General features: G+C 42.0%; 1 protein-coding gene across 1 annotated transcript; it reads right to left on the bottom strand.

Moving 5' to 3' along the window:
- Window positions 1-2,679: 2,679 nt before the first annotated feature.
- Window positions 2,680-12,123, bottom strand: faah2a (fatty acid amide hydrolase 2a). The gene is made up of 11 exons (XM_053490728.1): window positions 11,698-12,123; window positions 9,581-9,663; window positions 8,992-9,128; window positions 8,384-8,593; window positions 7,159-7,278; window positions 6,817-6,952; window positions 5,877-5,994; window positions 5,665-5,784; window positions 4,450-4,561; window positions 4,158-4,346; window positions 2,680-3,684 (listed from the first exon to the last, which is right to left on the bottom strand). Exons 1-11 carry the CDS (start codon window positions 11,893-11,895, stop codon window positions 3,464-3,466), a joined length of 1,644 nt encoding a protein of 547 aa, XP_053346703.1. The 5' UTR covers window positions 11,896-12,123; the 3' UTR covers window positions 2,680-3,463.
- Between the last annotated feature and the right edge of the window lie 7,877 nt (window positions 12,124-20,000).

Here is a 20,000-nt window from a genome sequence, read left to right on the forward strand (position 1 = left end):
CCTGAGCGAACTGCTAGTGTCTTACGATCCGCCACGCCTACTTCGATCAAAGGATGCAGGCTGCTTGTCAGTACCGCGTATTATGAAAAATACAGCTGGGGGCGGAGCTTTTTCTTACAAAGCCCCAAAGTTATGGAATAGTCTTCCAAATAGTGTTCGGGACTCAGACACAGTCTCAGTGTTTAAGTCCAGGCTAAAAACCTATTTATTTAGCCAAGCATTTTTATAAATAGATTAGCCTTAGGTAAAGGAGCAGATCTGGGGGTCTCATGGACGTAGAGTATTATGGTGAACTGGTATGTTTGGATGCTGTCTTCCTCACTCTCATTGATCACTCAGGTTTGCTGACGGTGAGGTGATTGGTTGCTTTACATCTCAGTTCCCCCTCATGTTTGTGTTTCCTTCTGGCTCCTCCCTTTTAGTTATGATGTCATAGTTAGTCCTGCCGGAGTCTCTGCTTGCACTCTACAGTTAATATACATTCACATTATACATTGTGTGACTGTGACCATACCTAACTGTTATTTCTTCTCTTTCTCTCCCCCTCTCTCTCTCTCTCTCTCTCACTACACACGTCTCTCCTGAGCTGCCAGTGATCCAGACCCCCTCTGCCCTCTGGACCTGTCTGACTCGTCCTGGTGTCCCTCTTCTGGGTGAAGATCTCGTCACATGGACGCCCCGTGTGGTCTGTTTCCGATGTGTGTGGTGACTGGGGACAGTTCCACTTCTACATGAAGACGGTGCTGTCCTCGGCTGATGATCAGTGATATTATTATTTCAGGCTGAAGCCCATGTACATGTCTGTATGTCTTTCTGTACAGCAGAACTCTATACATTATATATACAGTATCTCACAAAAGTGAGTACACCCCTCACATTTTTGTAAATATTTTATTATATCTTTTTAAGGGACAACGCTAAAGATATGAAACTCTGATAGAATGTAAAGTAATCAGTGTACAGCTTGTATAATGGTGTAAAGTTGATGTCCCCTCAAAACAACTCAACACACAGTATGGCACAGTACATGTTGGCATTCATGGTTCCCTCAATGAACTGTAGTTCCCCAGTGCCAGCAGCACTCATGCAGCCCCAAACCATGACACTCCCACCACAAAACAAAAGTGAGTACACCCCTAAATGAAAAGGCCCAAATTGTGCCCAATTAGCCCTTTTCCCTTCCCGTTGTCATGTCACTCATTAGTGTTACAAGGTCTTAGGTGTCCTTGGGGAGCAGGTGTGTTAATTTTGGTGTTATCGCTCTCACACTCTCATACTGGTCACTAGACGTTTAACATGGCACCTCATGGCAAATAATTCTCATGGCCCCGCCATGGTAGACCAAAGAAGTTGAGTGCACATGCTCAGCGTCATGTCCAGAGGTTGGCTTTTGAAAATAGATGTGTGAGTGCTGCCAGCATTCCTGCAGAGGTTGAAGGGATGAGGAGCCAGCCTGTCAGTGCTCAAACCATATGCCGCACATACAATTTCTTTTCACTCCAAAACAAAGAGCCTACTTTTCTGCATTGGGTCCGGCCATAATCCTTAGCACGGGCAGGAGATCCTCAGCATAGCGGCACATCGGGCCTGTGCAGAGGAAGTCTGGCTGCTGTCCAGACGCTGGAGGATACTGACCTCTGTTACTCACTATACCTGCAAAAAAATTGGTCTGCATGGCTGTCGTCCCAGGAGAAAGCCTCTTCTAAAGATGGTGCACAAGAAAGCGAAGACAAGCAGACTAAGGACATGGAATACTGAAACCACATCCTGTTCATCATATTTGGTTCAGATGGTGTCAAGCATGTGTGGCGGCGACCAGGTGAGGAGTACAAAGACAGATGTGTACAAAGACATGACACTCCCACATGGTGGTGGGAGTGTCACGGTTTGGGGCTGCATGAGTGCTGCTGGCACTGGGGAACTACAGTTCATTGAGGGAACCATGAATGCTAACATGTGCTGTGCCATACTGAAGAAGAGCATGATCCCCTGCCTTCGGAAACTGGGCCGTAGGGCAGTATTCTAACATGATAATGAGCCCAAACACACTTCCAAGACAACCAGTGCGTCGCTGAAGAAACTGAGGGTAAAGGTGCCAGGTCTCTCCAGACGTAAACCCTATTGAGCATCCGTGGGGCATCTCACTATTGTGAGATACTGTATATTATTAAGTGCATTATAATAAACATATATTGATAATATTGATATTATACTGAGTGCACTATTTTTATGGGGTATTTTTGTATGATTGTACTAATATTATATATATATATATATATATATATAGAGAGAGAGAGAGTTTACTGCACTGTAATACTATATACACAAATAAAAACAAAAAATGAGATAAAAAAACATGTGGGTGTGGCCTAACGTGGATATTAAAGCCATGTTCTATTCTGTAGTGTGCTTCGCAGGGTGCTCCCTACTCCACACTAAGTACTGTAGGTTAAAGGAACTTAAGGGAGATGAGTGTTGTGTCAGTACCGTGCTGCTCTAAAGGCCTACAGTATTTCTGTCCTAAACAGTAAACCTGAGTGTGGGGACGTGGGTGTAATCAAGTGAAGTCAATGTTGTTTGGTCCATAAAAAACACAAACGTCTGTTTACATAACATTACATAAGGCATAACAGATACTGTACCATCTCGAAATGTGCCTCATCATCTTGTAACACAGGGTCAAAGATTAAACGTTTATTTATTTATTTTTTGAATGCTGTTTATTTTACACAAACATTTGAATATGCATAAATTCCCATTCCATTCTTAGTTCTCATTTCTTTAATAAGTGTTTATAGGGACCTGCCTAACTGTAAAAAATCATAATGAAATTACACATTAATTGTTTTACATTTCTTTCATCTCTTTGTAAAGTGTCAGTAGTAACACAATTCCTTTCCTTTGTACATAGATACTGTATATTACTTCAACTGTAATTTAATTGTAAACTGTAGTTTAACTTTTTCTTATATAATTTTTCTTAGTCTTATATTATTAATATTTACTATTTCCTGTCTTCCTTCACAATAAAATGTCACGTTTGATCTCTGTGGCATGTTTTAATAGTACAGTACTTCTCCCTTCCATTTATTTTCCTTCTTTCCTTCCTTTTCTATTTCAACAATAGTCTCTTTCTTACTTTCTTTCTTTCCCTTTCCATATTTTAATAATGCGTAACTCTTTCTTTTTTCCCATCCTTTCATTTGTTCTTCCGTTCTTTCTTCTAAATTATATGGATTATCTCAATAATTGTAATAAACTTAAACTGTACCTTCATTGCAATTTAAATGGCACCCTCAGTATCATATTATATTAATATTACATACAGTATTTCCTTCCTTTCTTCCTTCCTTCCTTCCTTAACCTCTGTCTATAGTTAATCTTCTGTTACTCACATTACAATGTGGTAACCCTAAGCTTAGAGGAGTTAAATTAACTACTTTACGCATTGACACTTCAGTAGTTATGCAGCATTACTGTCATTATATAAGGTTTTGTTTAGTGTGTGTTCTTCGACACCCGGCTCCCTCCATCCACCGAAAGCTTTCTCCAGGTACAGAGCCGTAGCCAAAGAGAGACGATCCTGTAGCTTCCCTGATACAAGCTGCAGTCCAAGGGGCAAACCCTCCTCACTGAGTCCTAAAGGGCACTGGGTCACCGGCAGCCCGAGGATATTAAAGATCCCTGCAGAGAGAGAGAGAGAGAGAGAGACAGAGAGAGAGATGTTTGTTGGAAAAAAGCAAGATAATAAAAAAAAAAGAAGAAAATGTCTTTATGATTATATGCAGGTCCTTTAACACACTCTCAATCATTTCATTGCTGTGAGTGTCCATGTGAGCTTCTCCAGGGTTTTATTATCCATTTAATGGTACATTGTGTGTGTGTGTGTGTGTGTGTGTGTGTGTTTTTAGGCTCTTTTTTTAGGCTCATGCCAGTTGACAAGGTGGACTTAAATTTTGTGACCAGCTCAAAAAAATATTTTAATTCAAAATCCAAACTGCACTCCACCCTGTTTGTGCTCGAGATCGTTTAAAGATAACTGATACAAGATAAAAAAAAAGTTCCAAGTGTGCTTTGAGCGATTCTCCATTACAATGTTAAAGCAAACAAAACGTTATCGAAACTTTCCTGAAACATGAGGGAGTGTAAAAGCTGACCTGTGTAAGAGAAATTGAACGGGGTGACCAGGGGCTGGTGGTGTTTGGGTGCGAGCTGAGGGTGTGAAGGGTACAAAAGCACTCCGTCAGTACCCAAAAGCTCCTCCAGATCCTTTTGCAAACTCTCTTTCTGCTGAAGAATGAACTGAGACGGCTTTGAGCTATGAAACATCTCCACCAGAGCCAGACCTGACCGAAACAGATGAGGAGAGAAAGAAATGAGATTCCAGGAAGAGGTGTGATCTCTCTCCATATCTCTACCTGTCACTCGCAAAAAAACAGACAAATATACCTATAGCAGCCATGGTGTGAGAGGACAATCCAAGGAACCATTTGAAAAGCTCCCACACAGGCCACACCCTCTTCTCTCCTCCGCCCATGAGCTCAGCAAACGTAGTAGGGGCCTAAAATAGGACCATGCAGTTAGTCAACACAAACATAAAGCTTTATACAAGTTTAGGACACATTTTACAACTTAATTATTAGTTCACGTCGGTATTAACACTGATATGCAAATACTATATTATGCCTGTTCCCTCAAACCTGCCCATGTTGGGGGACTGTACAGTAGGTCTAAAAGGGAGTTTTAGAGGGCAAAGTACACAAACACTTTATTTAACTAAAATAAAGACACCCAGGGCAAAATATTTCTCAAGTAAAAGTTCTTCATTTACAATACTACTTAAGTAAAAGTACCGAAATCTTTAGATAAATAAAGCATCTATCCATCCATCCATCCAATCATCCATCCATCCATCCATCCATCCATCCAATCATCCATCCATCCATCCATCCATCCATCCATGGCACACATGCTACATTAATCCTTTAACACAGGAAAGGCAAATCATGCAATTACACAAATAATCGTGAGCAGGTGCCGCTTCAAATGCTGTAATGTAATCAGTGTGATGCAGAAATGTAGTGATGTACAAAGTACAGATATTTGTTGGAGGATGAAGTAAAATAAAAGTAAAAATGATCCACTAACAAAACTGCTGTAGTACAGTAACAGAGTAAAGGCACTGGTTATCTCCACCTCTGGTCTAAAGTGATTAGTGTTATAAGAAAAGGGATTATAAACCTTCATAAAGATCAGCAGTTCACCCACCAAAACTGTCACTTTAGGTGCTATTGTGCAGGTTCTTCTCTTTTCATTTAAAACTGGAACTTGCGGGCGAGTTTAAACTAAGTAAAGGTATTGTTTTTTGTTTTTTTTTGCAAGAATTTAGTCAATTAGCTAGTATGCTAAATAAATATGAGAAGGTCACTGTGTCTAAACACCGCACATTAATACTGGAAGGAGAATTTCAATGTTTCTGTTTAAAATGTCATTTAGTCATTTGAAGGAAACAATCAGTTTTCCCATTTTCATATCACTGGACAGAAATTTATTGTGTAAATAGTTAAACCTTTTTGAAAGTCTATGAAATTCGTATTAAAGTAATCAGGACAAGAAATTGAAGAAGGGCTGCAACCTCAGAGTATAGGAACAACACAGGTAAACCTTTCCATCACTGCCAGGCGAGGACATCATGGCTCCCCAGATCTGAAAGGAATATTTGAGCTGAGGGATGCGCAGTTCTTCAACTTGAACCCCTAAGTCAGCCTCTAAGTGTTCCACCACCTGAAACACACCACAAATTAAAAACGCTGGTAATGTTTGTGTGTTAACTAAAAAAAAAAAAAAAATTTCACAAAGACAAACTACAAACACACTTTTTTCTGTGCCTGAATGAGTTGAGGGTCTACAGGAGACAGAAGAGGTGATCCTCCATCATGAGGAACTGAGAAGAACCGGAGTTTCCTTAGATCCACTTTAGCAGAGAGGGATAATCTGCAGGGAAGAACGTCAGATTTTACAGAGAGTCAAAAGAGAGCATGTTCCACACCCTCATGATGAGTTCACTTAGAACCAATAGCACCGATCAGCCATAACAGACATGACCACAGAGAGGTGAAGTGAACAACATTCATCACCAACTATACACCTGCAAACTGGTCACAGGATCATGGGCACCCACAACTCGCCCACACCCAGGGGGCCTGAACGCCATCCTGTTGGGTCCAGTCCCACAGAAAACTGTCAATGCTGGTCACGATAGAAAGGTACCAGAACACCCAGTAGACCCAAGCCCGTCGTGCAGGAGGTCCAGCAGGTGAAGAGCCCACGGGCCCCAATGCAGCCAGATCTTAGTCAGATTGAGCAACCATGTGCCGTGCAAACAAGTACAATCCATGAAGGTTCCGCACCACAACCTACAGCACCAAAAGGAACAAATGACAATGTCCCGTGCCACACACTACAAGCCCACCCCCAGAGGGGCCAGAGCCACCTCAATGGAACTACAGTAGGGGAACGCAAAACCTACAGTAAGTGGTTGTAAGGTTATGGCTGGTCGGTGTATTGTACAAAGCACTGCTCTTGTGTAGATAATATTAATCAATGGTGTCATCCAATCTAAGATAGGTTGCTGTCTATGAAAAGCCTACCGTAACGACAGTTTATTGGCTGATGGTAAACAATTAAATCTAATCTAAGCATATAGCTGAGCAGCTAGCTTTCTGTCAGTGCTGAGACTGGACCTCACAACCTTCCACACATAAGCTCAATACCACTGCAATACATTTCCTTTTCACTCCAAAACAAAGAGCCTACTTTTCTGCATTGGGTCCGGCCATAATCTTCAGCACGGGCAGGAGATCCTCAGCGTAGCGGCACATCGGGCCTGTGCAGAGGAAGTCTGGCTGCTGTCCAGACGCTGGAGGATACTGACCTCTGTTACTCACTATACCTGCAGACAAGTACAAGGAAACACAAGCACAAAAAAAAAACATTACAAAAACTACGAAACACTAAGAAATTAACAGTATTCTTGTGACATTGATATTACATATATAAACACTCATATACACGTACACGTATATAAACACTCATATACACGTACACGTATATAAACACTCATATACACGTACACGTATATAAACACTCATTTCCTACCTGATGTTGGCTTGTGTCCAAAAATACCGTTAAAAAAACAAGGCATTCGGATGCTTCCTCCAATGTCTGATCCCACTCCAATCACAGACGCTCCACTACCTATTATACTTCCCTCTCCACCTGGACAGAGAGAGAGAGAGAGAGAGAGAGAGAGAGAGAGGAGCAGGTTGTATTGGATCACTCTCATGTTAAAGCAATCATTTAGAAAAAAAATCATAAATACTGGATCCCAGTTGGTCAGTTAGCCAGTTATTCTAATGTTAATTATGAAGTGCAGTCTATCGGATAATTGTTTATTTATTTATTTATATATAATATGCATTTATATAAAAGTGCTTTGTGGTCCATTGTTAAAAGCGCTACACAAGTAGGTGTTTCGCCTGCCATGTGGAAGGCCCGGGTTCGATTCAACAACAAGTAAGATAAATAGTTGAATAGAGTGGGCATGTGTGCAGATAAAATGTCATGTCATCTTAACATGCATATCTAAATAAACAGCATGATAAAGACTGAGGTGCTACCAAACCAAGCCAAGGACAAAACTCTGAATAATATATAGTCTAAAGATCTCAGAGAGGATTATTAGAGCCATCATTAAAAAAGAATGAGTCACCACCATGAGTCTGCCTAGAGGGGGACCGGGTCATTGACTGGGTAATAAAAGCATTAGGGACGTGTCATAGCTGTGTGAAGCAGGGGTGCTGGGGCGCCCTCTCCATGCTGTGCTGTCTGAAGACATGCTAACACACAACTATTACAAGAATGGCATCTCTACACATATGCATGCTCATGGTGATAATTTGCACAAACTGGACATTTAAGTTCAAACTGGACATTTAAGTCTTGATGAGGACATTCATCATGACAAATCCGGACAGGATTCCCTTTAATAGAGTGATTGTTATCGCTGTGTTACAGCACCATGAATAGCGCTGTTTACCTAGTACAACCCCCCACCCCCCTTCCCAGTCCCAGCCCCTCGACTGCAGGCCCAGGACTGGGGACGTTCCCATGGCTATGAGAAGGGTCCAACAAGGGGACAATCACAGCCTAAAGATTTCGAAGCTCTGTTTTATGGAAGCGTGATGGTGGTGTTGGTAGCATCGCTGATCTTGTCGTCTTGGTTACTTCTCGTTACAGGGTGATGGTGGTAAAGGGGTGTGTGTGTGTACGGGGAGGGTCTGGGTGAATATTGATAAGAGCACCGTACTGTATGTGTCCTAACCTGAGCTGCCCCCTGCTATCCTCCCGAGGTCATAAGGGTTCCTGGTGATGCCGTAAAGGTGGTTGTGAGACTCCAGCCACATGGCAAGCTCACTGCAGTTGGTCACGCCCAGTGGAATAGCTCCAGCCCGCTTTAACAGAGCCACAGGTGGGGCATCTCCTCCTGAAATCACCCCCCTCCTGCTCAGCAGTCCTGTGGAGTTGGGCATGCCTGAGAGAAACAGAGGAAGAGACAGAGAGGAGAGATAAGCCTGAAAGCCTGCTGGTGCTGCATTGTGTGATGTGTTAGAAGAGAAGGGTGTGTTGGCTGATCCTTTATTATGGGTAGGTTGTATCGGATTTGTGTTTTCATACCTGTGTATAATCTTACAAATACACCAATCTGTTTAGAGGTTCAGGTCAGAATGGCTCACTGTATGTTCTGTATGTATTTAATACGGTGCTATGTGCTACTACAGTATGTAAATTAATATCCAGTATGCTGTACTGTGTGGTGGATTGTGGTGTGATATTATACCTTTCTCAATACATCACAAGCACTATTTTTAGTAATTCTTTCAGTTCAGGTAGATGTGCTGATTAAATGAACAGACATGTGGCTATAGTTACCCTGCAGGGCGAAGGCCTCTTTCACAGTGAAGGGCACTCCGAGAAGAGGAAGCCTATCCTCTAGTACATCCTCTCCTCCCGTCTCCTCCTCTATCAGTTTATCCACCTGTGCTGCCTCTTGGAGCGCTGCAGCAAACCTGACCGATACAGAACGTGAGAGACGACTCTGTGATCAGAACAATAATCAGTGCAAAAACCTCCCCACATTACTGTCGTCCCCACTCTCATTCATCAATCATCAGGTTTGCTGACGGTGAAGTGATTGGACGCTTTACATCCCAGTTCTCCCTCATGTCTGTTTCACCCAGATGAGGATGGGTTCCCTGGTGAGTCTGGTTCCTCTCAAGGTTTCTTCCTATTACCATCTCAGGGAGTTTTTCCCTCAGCACCGTCACCCTCGGCTCGTTCATCAGGGACCATCTGATCATTCTGATTCACACACACTCACATCTCATACACACTTAAATAATTATTTTGATTGTGTAAAGCTGCTTTGCAACAATGACAATCGTTAAAAACGCTATACAAATAAAATTGAATTTAATTGAATTATGCAGATAAAAAAATAAGACACCTGCGCCTTACTCACCTGTCTTTAACCAAAGCATTGATCAGTGGGTTGACTTCCTGGATGCGATCGATGTAGGCCTGAACCACCTGAACACTCGTTACCTAGAATACAAATAAAACCTGAATGAATGACTTGCACCCTGTCCAGGGTGTACCCCTGCCTCGTGCCCTAAGCCTTCTGGGACAGGCCCTAGGTTGGAACAGACGAGAGGTCGCTGCTGAGGTTGGCACATGTTCTTCTTCTCGTTAGGGGTCGCCACAGCGGACCATTTGTCTCCATCCAACTCTGGCTTCTACATGTTCCCTTGTCCCTCCAACCTCCTGCATGTCCTCCCTCACCATGTCCCCTAACCTCCTTCCTCTTCTCCTCCTGCCTGGCAGCTCCATCTCTAACATCCTCCTCTTGTCATACCCCTCATCCCTCTGCACATGTCCAAGCCATCTCAACCTGGCCTCTCTAAATTTGTCCCCAAACCTTCCTACCTGCACTGTCCCTCTAATGTACTCGTTCCTAATCCTGTTCATTCTTGTCCATTCCAAAGTAAACCACAGATCATTCCCGCCACTCTTCTCCACCCATTCGACCCTGCACTCTCTTCTTCACTTCTCCACCACCCTTCCTATTGCTTTCTCTACTCCTTGTAACTGCACTTGTCCCCCCCACACACCCCTCTCATTTACACACTACCATATTTACTTTTATAATATGAATAAATCTTATCATTCCACATTGCAAGCGTAATAGGACATGCTTTTTACATAACATAAGCGTAATAACATGCTTTTTAGAAGAGCTACAGTAAATGATATTGTGTCCCTGTACATTTTATTAAATGGTACAAAACAGGACTTCCTTTAAAAACATCTACACTACTTTTTCCTAGGAACAAAAGTTTTAGTTGCCCTCTGGATCTGGCAACGTGACAACTGTTTTTTATTAAATCCACGTTCATCTCTCCTGAACATAGGTTCCAGTATTAAACAATAGGCTGTTCTCTTGACCTTTCTACACTCTAAATGTCCATGTCCTCGACCACAGACTGGAGATATGTATGAATGTGTGTGGTGGCCCTAATTCAGTCAAGGGGTCGCCACGGTGGACCATCTGATCCACACACAACCTGGACTGGGGTTCACACCTGGACAGAACGTAATGGAACTTTGCCAGTCCTTTGGTATTGGCCTGAAATTAAAGCTGCGCTATTAATGAAACCAAAAGATTAAGTAAAAGGAAAGTTATTATGAGCAGTTTTGTGTCAGATTACATCAAAGCAGTCAGCCAAAAAAGTGTATACACACCTGAGCAGAGAAAAATAATCATGTAAATGATAAATGATGTACATGATATTAATATAATATAATATTAATAATATTATTGAAATAGTATTGTAACTGTATATCAATATATAACATATAGCAAGTGTGTTTACATTTTATGACATTTTCGGCAGTGCCCCCCCCCCTCGGTGGGCGTGGCTATGTGTCACTCACAACCTGTCACAATCCTCAAGAAAGTGAAACAAAAACGCGACAAAACATGAATTACTCGAACAAAATAAACGATAAAAACTGAAGTTTGCGTCAAAAAAGAAAAGAAAATGTTGATTAGAAGCGACTTTACGAGCCGTTAGTTTCAGATCTCTAATGATTTAAACAGCTGAATTTATTACAGGGACGAAGAGAAGCGCTGCAACACACACACACACACACAGAACACACACAGAACACACACACACACAGAACACACACAGAACACACACACACACACACATACACACAGAACACACACACACACACAGGACACACACAGGACACACACACACACACACACAGAACACACACACACACACACACACACAGGACACACACACACACACACACACAGAACACACACACACAGGACACACACACACACACACACATACACACAGAACACACACACACACACACACAGAACACACACACACACAGGACACACACACAGAGAGGAGACTACACTTCCCATAATCCCCCTAAACACGCCACCTTGCGTCTCTTCCTGAAACAGAGATCTGAGTGTGTATGTGTGTGTATGTGTATGTGTGTGTGTGTGTGTGTTTATATAATCAGGATTCATCACTGATCGGTTGATCTCACTTGTTTGCGGCGGATGTTCCGCGCGAGCTGGACGGCGGGCACGCGCAGCAGCGGCTCGGTGATGGGGGACAGCCCCCGGTGACCGTCCGAGCCCCCCCCCCGCCGCGGAGCCGCGAGCAGCCGGAACAGCGCCAGAACCGCCTGAACCAGCGCGCGCAGCAGCCGAGCACAGAGCCGCTCCAGACGCGTCGAGGCCATGACGAGCGGAACCGGACAGGACAGGGAGCGGTCCGCCTGCTCACCCCGCTGGAACCGGATCCGTCACTCCGTCACTCCGCCCCCAGTCTACAGCGCCGTGACACTGCGGAACATCACAGGTGCACCTTCCCCTGACACCGGAAACCAGCAGCACGAGCTCCAGCGGGTCAAGGACACACTACTGCTGGACAAAGTCACCAGAAATAATAATCATCATCATCATCATCATCATCACAATAATCATATTAATAATCACAATAATAATAATCACACTAATAATAATAGATCTGCAGATGGAGTGTCGCACTCTGCCTCCTCTCTCTCTCTCTCTCTCTCTCTATCACGGGGTGGTGTTTTGTTGAACATTAGAAATGTAACAATGTAATAAACTGTGTTTCCTGCTTAGTTTCCCGGTCTGACGTCGTTGCCATGGCAACGTTGACGGCCGGCGTGTGGTTTGGTGTGTGACGTCACAGAATTTAATCGGCCCTAACATGCACCCGGTCACAATTAACGGGTTCTCCAACGGTCACTCAGTAGTTTTCTTTGCCTAATGCGGAACAATAATTTTACACATTATATAATAACAATAATAAATTATAGGACAAAGGGTTTCACACGTTTCACTCCTATGATCAGAAACCAACTCAATTTGAATTATATATCATTTATAAAATAAATGTAACAATTTGAGTAGTTTCAGTAATCTCCCTAGGTCTTGTCTTTACTTGATGCATATACAGTTTATCCAGGGGTTGGACAATGAAACTGAAACAGCAGCCAATTTAGTGTTGAAGGTTCCTTGGCTATATTTGACCAGCCAGGTGGCCGATCTTCATTGACTCACATTCCACCAGTAAGAGTGAGAAGGTTTAATTAGCAGAGTAATAACACAGTTTTGCTTAAAATATTGCAATGCAACAACATTGTGGGTGACATATCAGAGTTCAAAAGAGGACAAATTGTATGGTGCGCATCTCGCTGGTACATCTATGACTAAGACAGCAAGTCTTTGTGATGTATAAAGGGCCACGGTATCCAGGGTAACATCAACATACCACCAAGAAGGACGAACCATCCAACAGTCACTGTGGACGCAGGAGAAAGCTGTCAGAAAGGGATGTCCAGGTGCTAACCCTGATTTTATTAACTCACTGCAGAATTAAATGTGCACCTCAACTCTCCTGTTTCCACCAAAACTGTTGGTCTGGAGCTCCGCAGGGTCTATGTACAAACCTTTGGTCACTCATGCCAATGACAAATGTCAGTTTTAGTGGTGCCAGCAGCAAAAATCTCAGGCTATGGTCAATGTGAAACCATTTACTGTATTGTTCTTTGATGAGTCCACCTTCACTGTCTTTCCCACATCTGGCATAGTTACAGTACAGTACAAAGAAGCGTACCACCCAGACTGACCAGAGTGAAGCATGGGGTGGATCAGTGATGGTTTGGGCTGCAATATCATGGCATTCCCTAGGCCCAATACTTGTGCTAGATGGGCGTGTCACTGCCAAGGACTACAGAACCATTCTGGAGGACCATGTGCACCCAATGGTTTAAACATTGTATCCTGAAGGTGGTGCCGTGTATCAGGATGATAATCCATCAATACACACAGCAGGACTGGTGACAAAGTGGTTTGATGAACATGAAAGTGAAGTTGAACATCTCCCATGGCCTGCTCAGTCACCAGATCTAAATATTATTGAGCCACTTTGGGGTGTTTTTGAGGAGCGAGTCAGGAAACATTTTCCTCCACCAGCATCACATGACCTGACCACTATTCTGCAAGAAGAATGGCTCAAAATCCCTCTGGCCACCGTGTAGGACTCTGTCTCTGTCATTCCTAAATGAATTGATGCTGTATTGGCCCGGAAAAATGAGGCCCTCCAACATACTAATGAATTACTGTGGTCTAAAACCAGGCGTTTCAGTTTCATTGTCTAACCCCTGTATAGTACAGTATTGCCAGGCACTGTATAAGTATAAGTTGGTAAGTTGGTAAAATTGAGGGAAATGAACTCAATTTAATTATATATAATTTAAATTAAATAAAAAAACAAACAAATAAATAAATAAATAAACTAAATTTTTTAAATGTATTTTTAAATCTTGTAGTTCATAGCAATAATAGACTGGATTATAGTATTGGTTTACATGTGTAACTCCAATAGTCAAAAAGCTATTGAATTTGAATTATAATTATTTATTTAAAAAATACATAAATTAAAAATGTAACTAGAGCCAAATGGTATTGAATTCCAGTCAGTTAAGTATCTAAGGGGGTTGTTAATCAGCTTTTGGCTATTTTGGTGTTAATTAAATTAACAACAGGTGCACTAGAGGGGCAGCAGTGAGACGACCCCAAAACAGGAATGGTTTTACAGGTGGACCCAATGACAATTTTTCTCTCCTCACCGTTTGTGACTGCCTTCCTGTGGTTTTGCATTTGGTTAAGGTCAGCGTCACTACCGGTAGCATGAGGTGATACCAGGACCCTACAGAGGTCGCACAGGCACTTCAAGCCCTGCAGGATGGAACATCAATACATGCCATTGCCAGAAGATTTGCTTTGTCTCCCAGCACAGTCTCAAGAGCAGGAGGAGCTTCCAGGAGACAGGCCGTTACTCTAGGAGAGCTGAACAGGGTTGTAGAAGGTCCTTAACCCATTAGCAGGACCGGCATTCAATCCTTTGTTCAAGGAGGACCAGGATGAGTGCTGCCAGAACCCTACAAAATGACCTCCAGCAGGCCACTGGTGTGAATGTGTCTGACCAAACAATCAGAAACAGACTTCATTAGGGTGGCCCGAGGGCCTGATATTCTCTAGCGGGCCCTGTGCTCATTGCCAGGCACTGTGGAACTTGACTGACATTTGGCAAAGAACACCAGAATTGGCAGGTCCGCCTCTCACATCCTGTGCTGTGAATTCAGCCTTTGTAGAGTGATTATTTTCATTTTCATTAAACAATGTGGCATCCTTTCATTGCCAACACATTATCCATATTAGTATATATCCAGCATGATTTTTTCCCCAAACTCATTTTTGAAAATCTAATAGTTATACTAGTTGTAGTTAGTAGCAGTAAAGCCCTGGACCATAGTGCATTTGTCTTCTCTCAGTGTTCATCACATCAGCATAAAGAAAAGCTCAGTGTCTCCATCTAGTGACACACCTTTTTGTGCCAGTGTTTAGGCAGGTGTTTATACCATTTATCAGACTGGGATGCTGTGTGTTTTTGTGCTTTGGTGCTTTTCATCTTTTGCACAGTTTTGTTTTCAAATAGAAATGAAAAACCCCAACTTTCCAGAGTGCTGCAACCAATCAGCTTCACTGCATTTTTTCCCCTCTCGTCCACAAATACACCTACAGTAGTAGCAGAGCTAATGCAAGGGATTTAAACTCATAATCATTTTGATATTACAGTGTTGTGTTGTCCTTTATGGTCAAGTTTGTTTAATTAGTTGATTCAGGCATCAAAAAAATGCACTTATTGCTTATTTAGTTGAAAATCAGTCAAAGAAGATTTTTTCTGTAAACCTTTTAATGTTAAATGTTGGAGCTGTTCAGGTTCACTAAACACAATTTGCAGGGAAACAGTGCCATTACTTTTGCACTCAACTAAAACATATTTACAACTTTCTCACACTTGAGTTGCTTTGGTCAAACAGTGGCATTTGTTCTACTACAGTAGATTAAAATGTATTTTGTTTCAGACTGCCTTAAACATGAAGGCACGCTGCTTGTGAGTTATAAAAAGTATAATGAAAGTAATTTAATAATGTCTTGATAATTGATAATGACTAATATGAAAAAGTCAGTCTCAGTGTTTAAGTCCAGGCTAAAAACCTATTTATTTAGCCAAGCATTTTTATAAATAGATTAGCCTTAGGTAAAGGAGCAGATCTGGGGGACTCATGGACGTAGAGTATTATGGTGAACTGGTATGTTTGGATGTTGTCTTCCTCACTCTCATTGATCACTCAGGTTTGTTGACGGTGAGGTGATTGGTTGCTTTACATCTCAGTTCCCCCTCATGTTTGTGTTTCCTTCTGGCTCCTCCTTTTTAGTTATGAAGTCATAGTTAGTCCTGCCGGGGTCATTCACATACATTCGCATTATACATTGTTCGACTGTGACCATACCTAACTGTTATCTGTTCTCTTCTGCTCTCCCCTCTTCTGTCTTCTCTCTTCCCTCTCTCTCTCTCTCTGTCGAGCTACACATGTCGTTCCTGAGCTGCCAGTGATCCAGACTCCCTCTGCCCTCCGGACCTGTCTGACCCATCCTGGTGCCCCGCTTCTGGTTGGAGATCTCGTCACATAGATGCCCCGTGTGTCTTTTTGGGATGATTAAGTAACTTTTGAATATTAGGTTTGAGAACCCCTGGGTTAGGTTATGTTATTTGTGCCTGTAGGCTGCAAGAGTTTGGGATCTTGTGCGGTGTATCGTCACAGGTTATTGTAGTCCAGGAATGTAATTGCTCGACTCTCCTACAGCAGCATTCGACACAGTAAACCCGAAGAATCTCGTGTACATCCCCTTGTGTCTTGGAACTTGTGGCACAGCATGGCAAAATGTTTCTCCACCTGGAAGTTCAGTCTATGAGCTGATGAGAAGCAACTGACTCTACACTGGTGTCCATAAGGCTCAGTACTTAGTTCTCGTCTGCTACATAATCATTCTTAATGCACTGCTGTATGGATGATCCCCTCCTTCCTCAGACACTCATGTTTCTGCTTAGCTCTCAGGATGTCTGGCAGACGTCTCATCCTGGATGCTATCTCATCAGCTGCTAATTAACTCCAGCAAAAACTGAACCGCTGTTCATCTCTGGTGATTCATCCGCCATCAGGATCTTGCTACCTTCCTGGACAACTCTTATGAGCTCGTATTTGATAACTGCAACAACCTTGGTGTAACCTTGGATTGTGCTTTTTCACTCACATTGCTAAATTGACACGCTTGTGTCACTCTTCTTCACAGCATTAGAAGTATTTGTCCATTTCTGTCCATTCAGGCCACTCAGGTGCTTGTCCAGTCCCATGTCATTGTGAGACTGGACTCCTGCGACTCACGTCTGTACAGTAGGTCTGTCTGTGAGCTTCCTTCACCCTCTGCAGACAGGGCATGACTTGTTTTCATCCTTCCTGAATCTTCCCATACCTCCTCACTGCTACACTCCCTCCACTGGCTTGCAGCAGCATCAGATTTAAATTGATGAGGCTTATTTACAAAGCTAAAAAAGGATGAACACCCACTTACTGTTCCTCAAAGCACTTATCACTTATCACTCGAGCACTGCATCACACTCCCTCTGATCCTTCAGCACTGTTCGGTATTAAACCCTTCTGCTAAATGCCATGAATGTAAATGTTAATGCACGTGTATTGTGTTTCATATCATATGTGTATACGCTTCTCCTAATTTATTCACATGAATCAGGGTGTAGATGTAGGACACAGCAGGGAGGACAGGACTGGCAGGGACAGTGTAGTGAAGACTGAGGTGGGATGGAAATGACACCATCTGTCCTCTACCTCAAACATACGAAAACCATGACCTCATTAACCTCTGGATTATTTTCTGTGAACGCTTTTACTTCAGCAAGCAGGGTTTCATATTGATGTGTTCGCCTGAAATAAAAACACTAAACACACTCTCTGATACGACTCTAATGTTTTTTACATGCCTACCCAGCCTAGGAAATGCCCCCTCTCCCCCTCTTCCCCCGTGACTGATTGAGGATGTGGTGCTTGTTTAGCCCACTATTGGATAATGATGGCAGTTTAAGGTAGATGATCGTTAATAAATTTTACACATTATACAATTAGATTCACTGTCATAACACAGTTTTCAATTTTACACAAAAATGTACAGAAAAGATCCTACATGATCTTAATAACACCAGAGGATATTTAAACCTCTAAATAATAACCTGACACTGATCACAACTCCTTGTGTTTCACTACATTTCACTACATTTCGTACTGTGTATGACTGTGTATGTGACAAATAAAATTTGAATTTGAAAAATTTGAATTTGTGAACTCAGAAAGGGTATAAAGGAGCCGTTTACATTAAATATGTTCACTTGTCCCGCAGAGCTAGACTGAGTGTTAATAAACAGGTCATTATTATTATTATTATTATTATTATATTAATTTTTATTATGTTTTATGATAATAATTATTATTATTTTATTATTATTAATATTATTATGTAATTATTCTCATCACTCACTCCAGACCCCTCACCTGTAAAATACACACAGACTTCATTATGGACTTATTTATTATTTATTATTATTTATTAAGTTTCTTTGTCTATCATCTAATTTAATGATAGAACAATGAAAGCACATGATAGTCAGGATAAATAAACCCCCCTAACTGTATCTGCTCCAGGGGTATGGTATCATGGCTCACCCTTATAAACTGGGATAAGCAAAGAAAATATGTTACTGCTGGAAAATATTTGTGACAGAAAAGGGCTTCTTTAAAAAATAGATTAATACCAGGTTCGTGAATATGACACCTGACCTCTAAATATGAATATGAACACATGAAAAATAAGTTAACTGGAAGCTGGTTAGCTGTGAATTTGATTAACTACTAGTAATGCACATCTTCTGTACAGTACGGTAGTACTGCCTGGCATTAACACACTTGCTGGGTGCTTCAGGATTCGAGCAGATGCTCAGTGCAGCTTTCTTCCTCCTGCCAGCTCTCACTACAAAGGGGGTGTTTGCATTGCTGATTTAAATCCTCAGATGCAGGAAACCCGTGAAGGAAGGTACAAATGCAGTAATGCGGCTCACCTTCATAAAATGTAAAACTCCAGATGTTTCTTCTCTCGTTTGAGAAAGCTGACTGACAAATACATGTACATGAAGCTCAAACTGGCATTGAACTGAATTCCACCTTCTGAGGGCCTTCTGCTCTTCAGGCCTGATCCTGTTCGTTGCCAAAGCCTGTTTGGGTTTCCTGTGTGACCCATTAAAGTGTACTGTTGGTGAGATAAATCTGGATTTTTTTTTTTTATAGTTTGCTAACCTACACTTAGTGCTCTGTTCTTATGTTCTCTTAATGTCAATATACAGTAAGAAGGATCAGGAAAACATTGATTCCTTCTCTGACTCCCTTTTAACCGTTTCTTCCTCAGACCTCATCTAACCATCCTGTACTATACATAAAACATATACATGTTCTTGTCAGCATGGACCAAGTAAAATTGACCCTGTCACTAGCTACAGGTATACAGTTTAAAAAGCAACTACTGTGATATGAGGGGCTTTCAAGTCAAACCAGAATTTGTAATGACATTTCTCATAAAAGAAGGTTTGGGGAAAAAAAAACTGATTGGGAGTTATTGCCATGACCTTTATGTATAAATTTTTTGGGCCCTTCTGTATATACAGTAGATAACGTTGCTGAGTCTAGACCTGAACATAACATTGCCTCCAGAGGCTTGTATAGTACGTTTTATGCACCCCGGCAAACTGAACCTCTTTTGTGTGATAAAACTTCACAGAGCATATTAGTGATCTCTGATCTTACATTTGTTAAAACATATTTTTCCTGTGAAGTTAAGAGTTCAGCACTATCCTTAATAACCCAATTTCAGTCATTTTCCCTAGTTGTTTTCTTTGCTTGATACAGATCAATAATTAGACCCTTGGTTTTGACCAGGCAGTGTAGTGTATGATGTAAAATAACAGGATAAAGTGCTCAATCTACATTTTGAAAGTGAAACTCTTAACTCCTCTAAGGTTGTGTTTCCCTGACGCAATTTCTCTGGAGCTTATTTGAATACTGCTGGGCACAGGGACGAGGGAGGCAGGAACTGTGACTTCACTGTGCTCAATCCCGGAAAAAATACTGCTAATCCTAATGTACACAAAAACACAGAAGATCGAAACTATAGGAATAAACAAAGCAGCCTATACTCAATCAAACTAGTAATCTGCACAATTATACTGGAACTTAACGAGATTCCGTGATTCCAAGACCCTATATTAGTGCACTAAGTAGTGTTTAAAATACAATATGTTGTTGTTAATAGTCTTACAGCTGCTCCAGTCGAGGGGTCGCCACAGCGGAGA

The sequence above is a fragment of the Clarias gariepinus genome, unplaced genomic scaffold (genome assembly GCF_024256425.1).
Source record: "Clarias gariepinus isolate MV-2021 ecotype Netherlands unplaced genomic scaffold, CGAR_prim_01v2 scaffold_31, whole genome shotgun sequence".
NCBI lineage: Eukaryota > Metazoa > Chordata > Actinopteri > Siluriformes > Clariidae > Clarias > Clarias gariepinus.

Bases quoted from the DNA above. Each gene is read 5' to 3' on its own strand.
- faah2a (XM_053490728.1), bottom strand. From the start codon at position 11,895: ATGGCCTCGACGCGTCTGGAGCGGCTCTGTGCTCGGCTGCTGCGCGCG. The intron at 9,664-11,697 runs GTGAGATCAACC...TTTGTATTCTAG, and splicing joins GGAACATCCGCCGCAAACAA to GTAACGAGTGTTCAGGTGGT. The intron at 6,953-7,158 runs GTAGGAAATGAG...ACTTGTCTGCAG, and splicing joins TGGACACAAGCCAACATCAG to GTATAGTGAGTAACAGAGGT.